Source organism: Dicentrarchus labrax, unplaced genomic scaffold (assembly GCF_905237075.1).
Source record: "Dicentrarchus labrax unplaced genomic scaffold, dlabrax2021, whole genome shotgun sequence".
NCBI classification, from domain to species: domain Eukaryota; kingdom Metazoa; phylum Chordata; class Actinopteri; family Moronidae; genus Dicentrarchus; species Dicentrarchus labrax.
This window is the reverse complement of record NW_026136704.1, coordinates 15446255-15463555: the sequence shown is the minus strand read 5'-3', so window position 1 is coordinate 15463555 and position 17301 is coordinate 15446255. Positions and strand designations below refer to the sequence as shown.

General features: G+C 42.0%; 1 protein-coding gene across 1 annotated transcript in view; it reads left to right on the top strand.

Annotated features, from left to right (window-relative positions):
* The window catches only part of pid1 (phosphotyrosine interaction domain containing 1), a 32705-nt gene extending 17835 nt beyond the window's left edge, over nt 1–14870 (top strand). The window contains exon 3 of the mRNA XM_051397133.1: nt 12192–14870. Coding sequence (XP_051253093.1) covers nt 12192–12692 — 501 coding nt within the window. The 3' untranslated portion in view covers nt 12693–14870. The remainder of the gene's footprint in view (nt 1–12191) is intronic.
* The last annotated feature ends 2431 nt before the right edge of the window (nt 14871–17301 follow it).

Below are 17301 nucleotides of genomic sequence, written 5' to 3'. Positions count from 1 at the left end.
ATGGACAGATGGATTGCAAGGATACCTAAGAAATACGAAAGCTAACTAACTTGTGATCTACTGTTCTCTGTGCGGTGACCATATTTGGAGAAGTCATTGCTACCTGTAATCTTAATCAGGACTAAACAGAAACATGACAAGATAACCAGACAGAATGTGAAACGTGTACTGTTTGTGTTGGTTATCTTTCTGTCCCGTTAGCATAATTGAAAGTATTGAAAGAGATCCGTCTCAATTTTAGTCGTCATCTCTTTGATGTGTCTTCCTCACTCACTGTTCTACTCATTATGTCTGTGGTCAACAATGCACTGTTTGGAGGTTTAGACCTGCATCACAGGACATGATAGCAGTTAGATGGTATTCTCTTTATCTCTCTGAACCACTATGTTTAAGGTTAACTTCCCTTTGATTGAGCTCCAGAGTTTGTTATGTTTGCAAGTTCAAATCTGCCCAGTTTCACTGAAATATTCTCTATTTACACTGGTGTGACTGGAATCACGATGGCCTGATCAACATATGATGTCTCTGCTCTGCCTCCTCTAACATCTTTATAGTGTTGCACAAAACGTTCTCCGTGCAAAAATCTGGACTAGATGAACCACAGCGTGCTCTATAGCGTGATCCCGGTGGACCCAGCGCAGTACTCTTGTACAGCAGTTACAGTATTTGTATGTGTCTTTACTAAATAGCATGTACTGGTGGGAAAAAAAGGGTTGTTAATATTGTTTTTTTCATTTGCATTGCAGATTTGTGTGTGAGACCATATTTTGAAGGGATTGAAAAAGTAACTGGCACCAGTGTCACTAGAGTGGAAAGCTGTGTAGCTCAGCGTAGACAAATTTTATTACCATCGTTGGAATATGGCGAATCTTGCCCTATAGTAGGCTGTATGGAAGAGGTTGGAAATGTGAAAGCTTCTTTCATATTCACTGAGGTGCTCCTGTCTTGACTTACATTAAAACACTCAGGCTCTGTTTTGTACTGGCACACACCCACATAGACACAGCATCGTCTTCTCACCGCGCAACACAAACAAGCAAATACACACAGCACTTTAAAAAAAAAAGAAAAAATAACCCTCATCCATCTTTGCATGCCGTGGCAAGCGAAGCCAGCTGCACTGTGCTGATTCAGTAAGTTTGGAGGAATGTTAACAACCTCCTCAGGAATGCTGCATTCCCAAGCAGTGGATTCCCAGTCATGTTGGGGTATCCAGGGGCCTACTGAGGGAGGACGGCAGGATAACCTCCATCTCTGACCGTGGGACGGTTGTGTTTTTTTTTTTTTTTTACAACATATAAACACTGGCAAAGATTTGGAAAAAAAAATAAATTAAATAAAATAAAACAAAACAACATCAGAAAAGGAACATGCTGGATTGCCATGTCTCTACAGTTTGTTCCAGTGATAATGTCAGTGTAATAGTCCTTATCCTGCTGTCATTGATGTGTGGACAGTCCATTTCTCCCACTTTTCTCGACTTTGTTCCTCTTGAATCCTTATCTTACGGGTCAACTGGTAGGTATATCATAATCCAGAATTCTGACAATGGGGGACGGTTGTGTTTTATCTATAGAATATGCTGTAACTATTTTATACTGGGCTCAGTGACTGTCTTCATGTCGTGGTGCCGGTACGGATTTTTGGGGATGATATTGCACAGATACTTAAAAAAAAATATATATATATATATATAATATATAATATGTTTCACATAAACACAGAACACATTCACATTTTTGATACAAAGACATTAAATTATGATCCCGACACATAAGAGGGACATTTTGCAGTTTAAATATAGAGAGCATGGAGAGACTATCCACACTAAAGCACAAACAGCCCTGTCTACAGACAGTATCTGGTTTGTCCGTTCTGGGCTCCTGTAGAAACACAGCGTTTCAACATGGCTCCATTGAAGGAGACCCACAGTGTCTGTAAATGAAAACATAAACATACGGATTCTTATTTTCCTTTATTCATAAGTATTTTTTCATTTGTGTATAATCACCTTAAAATAAGAATTTTTGTGTTTTTGTTACCTTAGATTAAGCCGAACAGGTCGTCCTCTACAGAGTCCGACATACAGTAGCCCAAAAAGGACAAACCAAACACTGGCTCTAGATAGGGCCTTTTCCTACACGGTTATTCAGTTGTTTGCAATCTGCAACTAAACCACTAAATGCCACTAAGGCTACATTCACACTGAAAGACTTGTTTGGCTGTCATATCAGATTCCAGTCTGAAGTGACCCGCGTGACGAATGTCAATCTAAAGCAACATAAAAGTAACATGAATTGAAAAGATCAGATTCCATGTGATTTGGACCGTTGAAATCCTACACACTGGTCCTTTAATGGGGGTTGGATGTGAGGTTTGATACTGATTTCTTTTAACTACATATGAAGCTATTGGGAGGAGACAGTTTATCATAAAAACTGGAAACAGGGTGAAACCGCAAGCAAGTTCTGTTTTTTGGACAGGACCAGTAACTTCCTGGAGTCTCGCTGGTTGCCTGGCAACTGGTAACATAGTTGTCTGTGAAATGTCGAATTGTTTTTTTTACACTTCTGTTTTTATACGGATTAAACAAAACAGATATAATGTGTGAACTTTAGAGGTGCTGTTGGGAGGATTTAGTAAACGTTGGACAGAACCAGCTGTTTCCTCCTTTTTCCTGTCTTTATGCTAAGCCAAGCTAACCAGCTGCTGGTGATAGCTTCACATTTAGCATACAGATGAGAGTGGTATCGATCTCCTCATCTAACTCTCAGCAAGAAAGTGAATAAGCATCCTAAAATGTCAAATTATTCCTTTAAAATAAACATAAATGCCAAACATTCTTGGCCATCAACAAAAACAGTCCTATTAATATTAACTGTTAGTTAATTGTTGCCCTGTCTTCTCTGAATTACCTGATAGATTGACTCTTTTGGAAGTTACAGGCTTACTCTTGGTCCCTCATAATATCAGTTACTCTTCTTATTTTGGCAAACAACGTAAAGTCATCAATGCCAGACAATGTTTCCAAATAGGATACCATTGAGGAAAAAAACAATTTTCACACTGACATCGCATTTGGAAAGGAAGACAAACTTCAAGTTGGGTACAAAATGCAACCATTGGGGGCAAAATAGAAAACAGGCACTGACTGAGAGATTGTGACCGTGTGTTTTGTCTGTTCTGTCCACTTTGTCCTTGGACCAGTGTCTGGGAAAATGCCTAATGCTGAAGCTACGAGTTCCAGAAGTGTTGCTGACTGTTTATACCTTCACATCACAGACTGTTCCCAGACCCGATCCAACAGCACCAAACTGCTTTCCTCAACAACGGCCTCCTTGTTCTGCTCACATCCCCTCTTCCTGTCATCTCAGCCCCATTCTTCTTCTTTCTCCATGTTCCCAAAGCCTCTCTGTAGGGACAGGTATCTCCTCATTGAGTCCTCTAAGTGTCTCTTCCTCCTCCTCCTCCTCCTCCTTTTCCCATACCTCCTCCTCTTTTCTTCTCACCCCCTCTGTTCCTTTCACTGGTGATAGCCGAACCAGCTGTGGCTCCAGCAGCAGCAGCTGCCCTAGCTCTACACCTCTCGTGCACACATGCATGCCTGTGTGCTTACACACTAGTAAAGACTCTTACTGACATAGACAGACACGCAGACAGTGTGTGTTGTGTGTGAGTGGACCAGGATGTTACTGTGTCTCTTCCCACCGGCTCACTTGCTGGGCTGCGGATGTTTTTCCTGTCTCCCTCTGTGTATTCCTCACTTTCTTCTGTCCTTCTTTGCATTCGCTTACTTTCTATCGGCGTTTTCTCCACATTTGTTTACAACAATAAGTTTCTCTCTCTGCCTCTCCCTCCTTTCATGTCTGTCTGTTTCTCCTTTGTCGTTCCATTATTGTGGTTTTTCAGGCATTGTTGGTTTTGCATCCAGTGATTCATCAAAAAATGTTAAATGTTAAAATCTGTTTGCCTTATTCATCATTAAACACGGAAAGCATTGTTTCTGCCATGTACTTAAAAACAGTGGTGGCAGAGTTACTTTGTTGGCTCTTTCGCAGTGTTGTAAACATGCAGAGACAGAACTTAATAAGCCAACAGTAACTGTACGCTTTTGCACAACCCCACCGCCCCCCCAAATGATTACTATAGATGTGTCTTGGCACAGATGGACCAAGACATTTAGAGCTACAGCAGTGACTCTCAGCCTTTCTGGCTTGTGGCATTATCTTTTTGTTACCAGTGATTTCTTTACCCTTGGCCGGAGCCACGCTAGCTGTTTCCCCGTCTCCAACCTTTGTGTTAAGTTAACCGGCCGCTGCTGCTTCATACTGAGGATACAGACATATGAGTGGTAAAACGAATGAGCGCCTTTCCTAAAATGCAAACTATTCTTCTAACTTCTTACAGTACAAGCTCACAACACCACCAATAATCCTCCTACACTTTGGCTGTCACGGTAGATCACATGACCTTTGCCTTGCAGGTTGTTGCGGCCCGTCAAGAGTCTCCCGATGTAGGAGACCGAGAGAGAGACCAGAATAGGACAATATCCTCTACAAACAAAGAGTCAGTAATGGTGGCCACATGTCTCACCACACATGCAAATGTTTAACTACGCGCCTCCTCTCTCTGTGACACACTCACAAACACATACACTTTCTTTCTTTCTGTCTCTCTCAGGTATCCGTACTGTACATATTTAGTTTCTTGTCTGCAGCAGCAATCCAGTGGATAGTTTAAATTTAAACTTTCTCCTTCCCTCATCCTGTCTGTCTGCTGTGTGGGTCTGTTTATCTATCAATGTTTGCCCCATTTCTCTTTGTAGAATTCCTTCTCTGCAGCCCCCGAGGCCTCCATCCCTGTAACTGATATTTATTTCTGTCTCCGTATTGCTTCATATGGAATCAATATTTTCAGTTTGACGGTATAAAACTGCTGGGAGTTAGCCGTAGAGGGAAGTGCAGAGCAGCAGAGGGGATGTGAGGATAGAAAGGGGGTGAAGGAGGGGGGGGCAGATGATGGGAGAAAGAAAGAGAGAGGAGAGAAGAAGAGACAACAGAGTGGAGGAGAAAGAGGAGAAACACATGGAAAGTTGAAACAAAGGGGAGGACTATGTAGATCTCTGGAATGATTTAAGCCGCCTGCCTGACTCGCCAGAACTGACAAGACGACTGGTGAGCGTGCTGCCAGAGCAGAGGACAGCAGATGTGTTCTGGTCCGAGATGGATGGATTGATGTATCCATTTTATCCGGGGCTTGATGTGTGTAAGGCAGAAGCTTCGAGTGGTTTGCTCCATGCACTGCACAGACAGACTCATGCAGGCGTCTGTAGTTTGGCTTAGAGATCCTGGTAGCAGCTCAGTTCTGCACTGTCAGTGAGTGCAACCTGAATCGAGCCTCCTCTCCGTCTGCTGAATTTACGATCATTTGAGTCAGTGTGTCTCTTCATTGTTCCAATCATAACCCATGATTTGTAACTTTGGAAACTGTCCTGACGTGCTCACACAGTCTCTCAAAGACACACAGTCTCACAAAGACACACACACACACACACACACACACACACACACACACACACACACACACACACACTGTAGCTGTTAAAAGTCACCCACTAACTTGTCTTGGGTCCACCTCTGCAATTTGCTCGATTCCAGACACACAGATTGTGCACAGAACCGTCCGTGCTTCTGTTAGCATTTGAGTTCTGCTGCTGCTTCATGGTCTCGTGTTTAATTCAGGCATTCAGCTGGTGTCAGATGTTAGATAAAAAGTTGTGCTTTCAAATTTAATATGATTATCTGCATCTTTCCCTGGCTTCTTTCAGTCTGCAAAAGAATCATTCTCCATCACATTTGTCTACAAGCCGAAACGAGATTCAGTCAATGTACTGCACAACTGACAAAGCTGTAATGGTGTTTTTTTTAGCGTTATTCTAGCAAAAGTTTGGTTTCATTCATCTATTTTTAAAAAGAAGGAAGGAATTTCTAGAAGGAAGTTAAAAGGCAACTTCTCCATTTAAAAACAGATTTCTTATTAAGTGTTATTTCTGATGGCCAATATTCCTGCTTAGTTTGCCAGATTATCTGCCTCTTTATTTTTCAAGTTTGTGGCTCAGTCTGAAAGGAGTTTGTTTTTTGAGGCAGTAGAGGCTTTACTGTTTCCATGTGTATATTCCCTGCAAATTCAAAAGATCCCCACTTCACGAGTAAGTAAGTATAAAAAAGAAAGTATATACAAAATGTCTCTCTCCAGACTACAAAACTAGAAATTAATTAAAGTGATTAGATATAGTAGAAAAGACACTATATTGTATCTTTTGTGGATAATTTAGGACAATCAAATACATCATGTTTTGAGGGACACTCACAATAAATTGTTCCTGAAGTACAAGTACATCATCCCTTAATTATGAGGCACTGAACCATTTGCCCCCATTGTCTTTGGCTGGAAAAAATTGTCTCCTTTCATATTGCATCAAACAACTTTAATCAATCATTCCAAAGTTAGCCTATGATGGGCAGGACTGTCCAGTTAATGACTGTTATTTACTGAGCTCAGTCCACAGAGGTCCCTTTAGGTTTCACTGAAAGAAAGTATTGTAATTTCTTATGATGTCAGTGGAGGCCAATTCAGCGGCGCAGACCTCCTTCGCAGTGGATGACAGCGAGAACGCTTATGTGTGTTTACAAGGTTTACTGTACTTGTATGAGGTCTAACTGACTGAACTTCATTGCAGCCTCAATCATCCTGTGAGGGTCCCACTGGTTTGTGTGTGTTCCAAGGTAGCAGCGAACACCTCAACACAAACTACCGTGAGATGTGTAGGGGTCAGTGGATCTTGTCTTCTATGATACATAACTCATAGGCAACATATTGGTGGTTACAGATGTGTGTATTTCAGTGGCATCTTTCAAGTTTGTCCAGCACTGTCACTCCACACTGCTGTCTGAAAATTGAGTGTCTTGTTGACTCCAGGGAGCACAATTATGTCCATTATTCCAGCAGTGGTATTTCTGCCTACGGCGAATGATGATGGTTCTGCCCCGTGGCCAAATAGTTCCTCACAAGTTCCAGTGTTCTAAGCTTTGCTGCTACAATATTTTTCATCAAATGGCAAAACAACCATGAGCCACAGCTGGTATTATTGTGGCAGAATTTACACACAACAATCATAAATGAATTTAAACATATATTTTTAGAATGATGGCAGTATATTCAAGTCAAACTCTTCCTGTACCTGTTTGACATTTCTTAACCGAGCGATATAATAGTCTAACCTGTTTTTTTTTGTCTATCTGTTCCAATCAGCTGCCAAACCTAATAAACATTCACATATTAAATGCACACAGAAATGCTCAAACATTCAACTTTCCTTATACAGATGCTATGTTCACCAGACCACAGTTGCTTAATGCCAGGTGTAAATGGGCTCAGTGTTGTCTTAACCCTGAAGGAAAGAAACGTCGGTACAGTTGAAGTCAGTGGTTCAACTACTGCAAACCGAAAACTCAAACTCAAGTCTGAAGTTTTAGTGCTGTATCTGTCTTTTTATGAACACAGCCTTATAACCTTTTTTTTTTTTTCTCTATCCATTCCTCATCTTTCTGCTTGAGCAATGTAACAATTTCCCCTTCAGCTGCATGTTTGGTTTGGACTTTGAAGAAACAAACTCTAATGTTTGCTCAGTCTGGTGACCTCCTCACCTGACACACTTCTCACTTATCTTTATCTCCACCTCAAACACACACACACACATTCACACACACTCACACACACACACACACACACACACACACACACACACACACACACACACACTTATACTAGTTTTTACCAAGTTGTTGTGCTTGTCTGGAAAGTTGATACTTGGAAAGAAATGTACCATTCAGCCAAAACAGTTCAAACTGTCCGAATGGGCAGACAATCAAGTTGCTGCTCTGATAATCCAGTGCGATTTGTTCTTTATCTAAGGACAAAAGTTTTATTTTTGGACTCAACTCGTAAGCTACCTCTAATAAAGATGATTTTTTTTTCGCCCATTGCCCGGCAGTTTTCTGGCTCCCTACCACCGTCTTCCTTATATTTCTTTCTGCTAGTGTCTTCCTTAACACATCCTACTGGGGATCAGAGGAAGCTTTTTACCTTTCTGTTATTATTGTACAGTTTAAAATGAAGTACAGCTCATACGCCAGTCACTAATCATTGGTTAGGGAAAATGTTAATCTTTCCCTTAAAGAAAAGAAGGCAACATCACACTGAGTAGTTCATTCTTGTCATTCAGTCTGAATATCAAGCAGCTGCAACTCTTCACCGAGCCCTCTTTGCTGGCTCTTCGTCCCAAGTTGTCAGCATTATTTAACCAGGCTCAGGAACTTGGTCTTTTACTAATTTTCTAACACCAGAGATAGTAGAGCAGTAATTTATAAATCAAGAGAAAACATGAATTTTTTTGTGTTTTGGCCCACTCCCAGTTTCTGTAAGAGAATTAAACCTGGCAAAGCAGTGCAGCCTTCATTCAGCGAGGAAGCGAGTAATCAGTAGAAATGATCGCAGTTTAAACAAGTAACTCAATATCAAAACAGGAGGGACAGAAAAGAAGTCCACAATGACTCTTTATTGCTGTTTGACATACAAACAGCACACTGTGGATGGTTGATGTATCTTGGCGCAGTCTTTGGATTTGTTGGCTGGCTGAGTGACTGACCGCCCTTTGGCTGCGAGAGGGTGTCAGTGTGGTTGACTAGCAAACCGCTCTGCCTCCAGGCTGCTCCTGCAGACCTGTGGTACTCAGCTGAATGATGGATCGGGTGCAAAGCCTGTATGTCCCACCCCGCGGTCACCCCTAATGAAAACCAGGCATGAGGAGGCAGCTGCTTTCACTGCCTGGATCTCTTACTGTTGCCTATAGGAAACTGGGAATCAATGTCATGTCACGCTGCAATTAGGGTATGTCGGGGGCTAATCCACCATAGTGGTAGCATAGTTGTAGCATGTAACTACCCCTGAAACCACAATTTGTCATTTCTACATTTCTGTTTGTGTACGGATTTAACAAACGAGACAGAGTATATTAATTAATACATATATAAATGAATGTTAATAAGTGAGCTTTAGCAGTGTTGATATGTCTAGCTATTCTACTACTAGCTACTCACATTGACATTGACAGGACATTGATATCTACCTTGTTCAGTTCAATCAGTTTATTTTCTAAAATGTTAAACTGCTGACTTACAGGGAGGGAAGTTTTAAAAAAAGGATAAGTTTCTGTTCGTTTCTTTCTATTTCTCACTAGCTTCCTCTTTCTCTTTACTTCTGTTCTAGCTCTACTTATCCATCACTTTTGTTTCCCTCATTTTAAAAAAAGGATCTTCTAAGTTATTTCATGTCTTTTTTTTTGGTTTATAATTGAACTTTTGCAAGATTTTACAAAGTAATTTGTCAGTGCACTACATTTTCTACACATCTGCAGGTAGCCTTGTCAGTGTGGCTGCTGAGGAACGATGGTAGCGCTTTGTGGGCCCTATCTTGCCGATCTGAGTATCAAACGCAAAACGCAAGTAGCTTTGTGGGTGGATCTCGGGCGCTGTTGCTTTTATGCCGGCAGGATATGGGTTGGTCTGAAGTAGCTACATTAGTCATAGGTGTGGTTTGGGCGTAACGTGCAATAAACCAATCAGAGCGTCATCTCACATTCCCTTTAAAAGCAGGCGCGCTTGTTCCATGGCGGATTGCTATTATAACGGCGGATTGACCAGGCGCACGCCAGGAGCGGTTCACAGCCGAGGAGACCGACGTTCTCGTCAGGGCCGTGAAATACCAAGAAGTGACATTATTGACATGAAATAAATGTAACACAGCCATACAATAAATCCAAACAATGTAACGCAGCTTCGCAGGAAGAAGACCCTGGCCTCGGGAGCAGTGCGCACGGGCCGAGCAGTGCGCAAGGGCCAGCTGAGGAGGGAGCAGCGCAAACACCAAGGTGCAGAGGATCCAGACCCGCTACACGCCGGAGGACCACCCATTCCTGCAGCAAACCGGGTTTGACATGCTGGAGCGGGAGCTGTCCGGGATGCGGCAAAGTATTAATGCCCGTCTTGACCGGGTGGCGATGTTGCTGCTTCCTCTTAGGCGCATCCCCTCAAGTCTGCGCCCTTAAAATAGCATCTGAATAAGCGCCACTGACTTTAGACTAGGTTTTTCCTGGTCTGTGGCGGAATTGTTTTCTGAAACAGCAAAATAGCACCAGGGAACGTTTGCGCCGGAACACGCCTCCTCTTTTCGCTGAACCGCCCCCCGGAGCGCAAGTTCCTCTCTAAATATCGGCGTCGGCCAGTGAAAAACCCATTTCTGTCAACCACTATTTAAAATCATAGCAGGGGATGCGGGCAGGTAGACTTGACAGCTGTAGACTAAATAAAACTTGTGAAAGAAGAAGAAAGGCAGACAGATCATGCAATGAATAAATCAGGACCCATGTCCCTGCTTTGTATCATTTTCTGGTGCTCTACAATATATCAGTCTGGCATTGGTCTCTTTTGATCTGGACCTCTGCTGTTGTCAGATAGTAAAATGTAAGAACTAAAAAGACTTAAGTGATAATAGTCTACATACATGTCTTAAGGGAAATATTATTATTGAGATAACAGGCTGGCTTACCATTGGATGGGTGTGCAATGAATGCGGGCCACATCTTCTATAAATGTTCCGGACTGTGATATGATACACATCTTTACTTTAGTATTCACACTTATCATAGCAATCATGTTATCTGCAGCCATGTTTTTAAAATTGTGCTGCATGTACACCAGCTGTAATGAATTCTTGAGAGAGAGTATTCCCCTGACCCAGTATAAACACAGACAGGAGTGAAAACTCTTTGAGAGTTTGACTCATAGCAGGCTCCTCCTCTGTGTATTTTTATAAAGCTATAAAGAACACCATGTAGAGAAAGCGCACAAGTCAGCCATTATCCCTGGACCGCTCTCGACTTGGCCACGTTCCCATAGAAAACTCCAGCTTTGTTCACTTCTTAACTCTCTCTCTCCTCTTATCCCTCTCCATCTCCTCAGTCTATCGCTCTCCTGGTATGCAGTGTCATTACTATGGTATTCTATGGTCCTTGTTGCAGCCACAGCTCAACATAGTGTTATTTTTCTCTTTGGGAAGTAGCACACACACAGCCTTCAGCATGTCAGCACAGCTACCACAGAACATTAGAAAACCCTCTCATCACCACTACTACAGAAAGACTTAAAGCACCCCAGTTTTGAGGTTAATTAACTTAAAGATGTGCACTGAACATGGAATTAATTCACATTGAAACAATATTTTTCAATTTGCTCCACATTGATTAATTCCAAGTAATGTTTTTAATATTAAAAATTGCCAGAGATGATTTGAAAATGAAATATTGGTTTTGGACCATCCAAGGTTTATGGGCGGATACTTTTTTCTTTAAATACTAAAATATTCCATCATTCTTTCACCTGTTCTTTGACCCTTGTCCGTTAAATTGTGGTGTTCCTCAAGGGTCCAATCTTGGTCCGTTGTTGTTTTCAGTTGACAAGTTTCCACTCAGGTGATACTAAACCATGATATCCTCTTCTGTTGCTATGCAGATGACACATTTTGTTCTACTACAATCCAAAATAATTTAGCAATGAGCTATCTTCTTCCCTGCTTTTCAAGGCGTTAAATGTCCTTGTGCCAAAATATCTCACTGATTTGCTGACTCTTTACAGGCCCGTGCATCCCCATAGATGCATGTGCTCAGCTGGTTAGCCCTAGTTCCTGGCTAAAGACTAAAATTACCAGCTTTTTCAATTCAAGTCCTCAGACTATGATCAGTGAGATAGGAAATCTTGTTACTTAAAACAGTATTTTTTTTCCCTTGTAACTTTGTAAAGAAAGATGCTTTATAATTATTCCTAATAATAGCAGAGTAGGATTTTGTTTTTCCAGTTGGTTGCTGAATTTTTCAGCACATATATAGTCTTTTTAAGGTGTTTTTTATTGGGTCCTTGTTGTTTTTTTGTTTGCAGCTATAATTCTGTACATTTGGTAAGAAAACTGCAGTTAAAAAGCTTAGTGGTGTATTTGTAGCCAACTGCATATTTTGTTAAACATTAAACATAGAAGAAATGTGTCTAACAGTATCTGTGTGTGTGTCTCATTTCTTGCAGGTGGCCTACCTGGGTAAGGTGACTATATCGGGGACCCAGTTCCTGTCTGGCTGCACAGAGTCGGCTGTGGTGGGTCTAGTGGAGCATCGTGCCCTGGCCCAGCTACAGGGCACGTGCCCCGCAGGCAACTCTCTGCTGGAGATTCGGCCCTTCCAGGTGCGTCTTCACCACCTGGACGAACACGGTGAGGCTTCATTAACCATGGACACCTACCAGGTGGCGCGGATTGCCTACTGCACAGCTGACCACAGCATCAGACCCAACGTATTTGCTTGGATCTACCGGGAGATCAACGATGACCTGTCCTTCCAGATGGACTGCCACGCTGTGGAGTGTGAGAACAAGCTGGAGGCAAAGAAGCTGGCTCACTCAATGATGGAGGCTTTCCGCAAGACTTTCCACAGCATGCGCAGTGATGGCCGCATCCACAAGAGTGGCTCATCAGACGACTTTGCTGAGGACTCATCCACCCCTGAAGACTCGACCCCAGACGATGGTTGAATTGAAACTCACCTAAACTCCTGATCCCCATCCTAACAAAGCAAGGGGTGACTGGAAGGATGGACCGATTACCTGCTCTCCCTCATTCTCCCCTACTATCACTTTCTGTTATCAATTTGGAACAAAATTAACTGACCCTGTGAACCAACACGCCCAGGATAATGAAGTAGCTTTTAAATACTGTAAAGATGAAAAAGGAGTTACAAGAGATCTACATTTATCATACAGGAATAGCAAAGTGCTGCCACTTTGAATAAATGGCCCTCAAAGACCCTTTGGGGGCCTTTCAAGCACCTCGGTAAACGCCCTCAAGAGATTGACTCAACATTTCCATTTTCAACCACTGTCACTCCTGCACCCAGCGGAGACACTGTTTGTGGTTCTTAAGCTTTTTCATTTAGGAAACAACAAACTTAAGTCCCTGTTCTTCTGACCCCAGCTCATGACAACCTATTGCTACTCTTGCCATGTAGGGACCCAGCAGAAATAGGCCTGTGACCTATTCTGGGTCCCGACCCAGAGTTTATGAGACTGTTGGAGCACATAAATTCTTTAAATGTTTAATTATGTGGATCTCTGTTATAATGCCTTTGACCTTGGTAATAGCAAATGAGGATGTGAAAGAAAAGATAAGCCTTTAAGCACTATTCATATCATCACTATGGTACCTTAGTCCATCCCCAAAATTGTTTGCTGTCATGTGGACGACGGAGCCAGAGCTTCTACCACTGTCTCCGTTTAATAGGTACTTAAAGATTCAAAGTATGTGTAAGGCACCTGGGAGAATATAGGTGCTAAATAATTGTTACATTTTAGAAGTTCTCACTGGGCTGAAAGCCCGGACCTGTCTGCGACACCTTAATCATCCACATCTGACTTCTGTTTTGAGTATACCAAAATTCAGGCTGGATTTTGCCTGTCAGATTATGTGCCTCACTTTCCTCTCACATTAGTTTGTTCTCTTACCCAGGTCCCAGTGTGTATGTGTGGCCATCTGTGTGCGTGCCAACGTTTTTTGTTTTTTTCTGCGTGTGTAGGTGTAATTGCTTACTTCTGTACTTTGTGTATATGAATGTACACGTGAGTGCTTGCATCTCTGTGTGTGAAAGAGAGAAGAGAAAGAAGATTAAGGAGGGATATTGTATGAATAGCCCGAAGGGAGGACTTCTCATCACCCCGGAAGCATCCATTTTTGATGCTTAAGGAGGCGTTTTAAAATCTGACATGGTACTGTGACCATTTGCCACGTTTTCTTAGTTTTATCTTGTATGAAATGAAAACATGAGAATGAGAGTCAGGATTTGCCAGTCACTGAGGTTGTAGGACCCTAAAATACAGCTGTCCAAGATACAACTGACACCTCCTGGCCTCTGCTTGAATGTATGATGAGTCCAACGTGCTGTGAGCACCTCGCACCATCTTCAGTCACTTCAGTCTCCCATAATCTCCTCATGCTATCACAGACAGCTGTGAGGAACAGTCAGTGACCGGTTTCACTCTGCTGCCCTGCGTCGCCTCTCTGAGTGACCGAGGTACCGTTGTGGGGCAAAAGCTCATCAGAGCTCCACACCACTTTCTTCTTTTCTAACTGGACTGTATTGAACAGACTGGATGCTATCGGTGGAAATCGGTCAGTGACTCAAACAGAATGACCAGGTGGCACTTACACACACACACACACACTCAAATATACACACCTGCATACATTTATACATATGTACACATACATTGTATTTGAATCTTGCTCAATAAGCTTATGTAAATACAAATGTATCACTTTCCAAATATTACAACATAAATGTTGATAGCTATTTTAAATAATAAAAAAAATGTTGAGAACCATCGTACGATACAGAAACAGTGTTATAAAGCCTACTGTGAATAATAAGTGGAGAGCCTGATAGCGGTGGCTGTGTGTGTGTGCATGTGTGTGTGTGTGTGTGTGTGTGTGTGTGTGTGTGTGTGTTTGGAAGGTATTGTATGTGGTGGGAAGTGTGGTGAGGAGTATGTATGGACAGGCCAGAGGGCGGAGAATGTTTATAAAGCTGTAGATTACTGTGTCATGTCTGTCTGAAAGCTCAGACGCGCTTTAAATGTTTGACAAATGTTACCTTAAGTGTTTTCTATACAGTGTTTGCAAAGATCAAGAAACAATTGCATATAAAGTATTTACCAAGACCAAGCGTGTGATGGCGTGGTCTGTTTTGTCTCCAGTGCACATCTCCTGTCTCCTCCGTCATTCATTCTCCGCTGTCACCAGCTCCTGGCCAGGATAAGTTCTTATTTTTCAAACTCTGCTTGATTTTAACTTACTGGATTCCCTGCAGTGGCTGCGTGTGGGAGGATAAATACAAAGCATGTTCAGTTTCAGAACAAACAGAATGGGTAACCAGATGATGCTCTGACAGGCTGCCAGGACACATGTAAAGCATAACCTTACAGTCGGTTTATCCTCCACACACACATGTTGCTGCATACTGGAACTTTCCTTAAACTACTCAAGGTATAACATCTGTTTTGGTGTGGCGTGTGTGCTTTTAACAAATGTTTGGATGTGACTTACAGCCACACTCTAACTCAAAAGCTATTCACTCTCTCTTTTCATAGGATCATAAATGCCAAGTGAAGGTGGGGTTGAAATATTTGACTTTCAGGCTGAAATGTGACCAGGTTTGAGCGTCTCACACTTTTAAGTACAATCACTCCTCCACTTGCGTGTGGTCACGATGCCCTGAACAAACTCATAAACATAACTTTATGGTATTTCCAAGAATGTTTCAGGTTTAAGTGTGACACTGCCTTTGTCCTTCCTCTGAAGGAGATTTTTACTTTCCCATTCTTCACATTCCTCTGACTTCTAAGATCTTTCTTTTATTGTGTTGTTGTGCTTTGGCCTCTCATCTGCCAGAGTGTGGCAGCCTCTTTTCTCTTCAAAGTGCCCACATCTATAACAAGATAACTAGCTGCTCTCTGCTTCTGTGGCTGGCGATCATTTTGCAGCTTAAGAGCTGCAGAGAATTGGAGGCAAAATGGATGCTGTGAAGAATGTTAATGTGCGTTGAATGAGAATACTGCCTCCCTCTGGCAAGAAGAGCTACATCCTCTTTGCTTTGAACATTTTTTCAAAGAGGTCTTTTTGTGTTGTCATAACCAGTCCACCTCCTCATGATGATAATCATTGCTTTGTATGTAGCAGCAGGGAAACAGATTGTCTTGCTGTTTCATCATTGGACATAAATTGCACACTGATGGATTTCCTGCACCAAATGGATATTAATGTGCATTGGGCAGGCATTTCCTAATTTCATAATGCTCTGTTATTGAACAGAACTGTAAGTCTTGAACTGTCATCCACAATCACTTGAGACCATTTGACCACAATACTGATAATCTCTGCACTAGAAGTTTTATAACACAATGTCAACCTTTTGTCCCTGTCTCTTCCACCTCACTGTACACAAGCTTCACTGTTTAGATGCCTCTTTGTCTTGAATCTCTGCTGAGAGTACACTCTCCGATTGCTCTCCACTGTGCTCTTGTGTCTGTCTGACCCACTTCCAGCAGTGCATCAGCACAGAGGGGCCCTGTGGGGCCCAGAAAGAGGCCACCCCGGCAGCCTGCTTCTCTGCTCCACTGAGGCATCAGTCAGTCAGTCAGTCAGTTCACAATACCACTCTGTTACTGCTCCAGCTGGCCGCTCTTCCTCCTCCAAGTCCCAGAACCGCCTGTCTATCCACCGCCAAGGACCCACACGCTTGAGGTCTGGTTGGGGCGGGGACTGGTGCCAATACTGGCTTTTGATCAGACTCCTCTTATTCGCTCGCTATCTCTGCTTTTCTCTCTTTTTCTGTCTGTCGTTGCTCCCCAAGCAGGGGGCCCAGGCCTCTTGGAGAGAGAGAGAGAGGTGGACTAAACATATGTGTGTAACATATGTGTGAAATGGACCAGGAACTGTACACATTCTTTCTGGCTTGACTGATAAAGCACTTTACATTGCATAAGATGCAAATAGGTTCAACATGGCGAAACAATATTTTATGTGTTAAACATTCAAAAAGTGGTAAACTAAAGTAAGACTGCACTGCTAATTCAGTGCAAGCATTTTAATTGTGCGCATGAAAAGGACAGTCTTTCACTTTTAAAGTTTCAGCTTGGTATTTTATCATCATGATGTTAGGAAACTTTTGAACAGTTTGAACCATTATATTAAAAGCACTATAAACTTGAACTGAACTTGAAATAAACGTTTGTAAACAATTATTGTCAAAAGATGACAAAAGCATATTGTTATGAAAGAAAGAAAAAAGCAAAATTGAAGAATAATATGGGTTGTGCTTTGGTTACTAATATTCTAATAATTCCACAATAATCTCCTTGGAAGTTTTCTGGAAGGATTTATGTAGTATTGTGCTTGTTATGGAATTTCCTTGAAAGAATTGTCCTATTTGTACCCAAGTAAACATTTATTCATTGTTTATTTATTATTAAAATATTCTTTGTATATGTTCAATTATAAATTTCACATTTCTGTCTGTCTCTATTTCCCTATAATTAGTCAAACAAATACAGACATATAAGTAATAATAAAGTATTACTGTGATATGAAAAT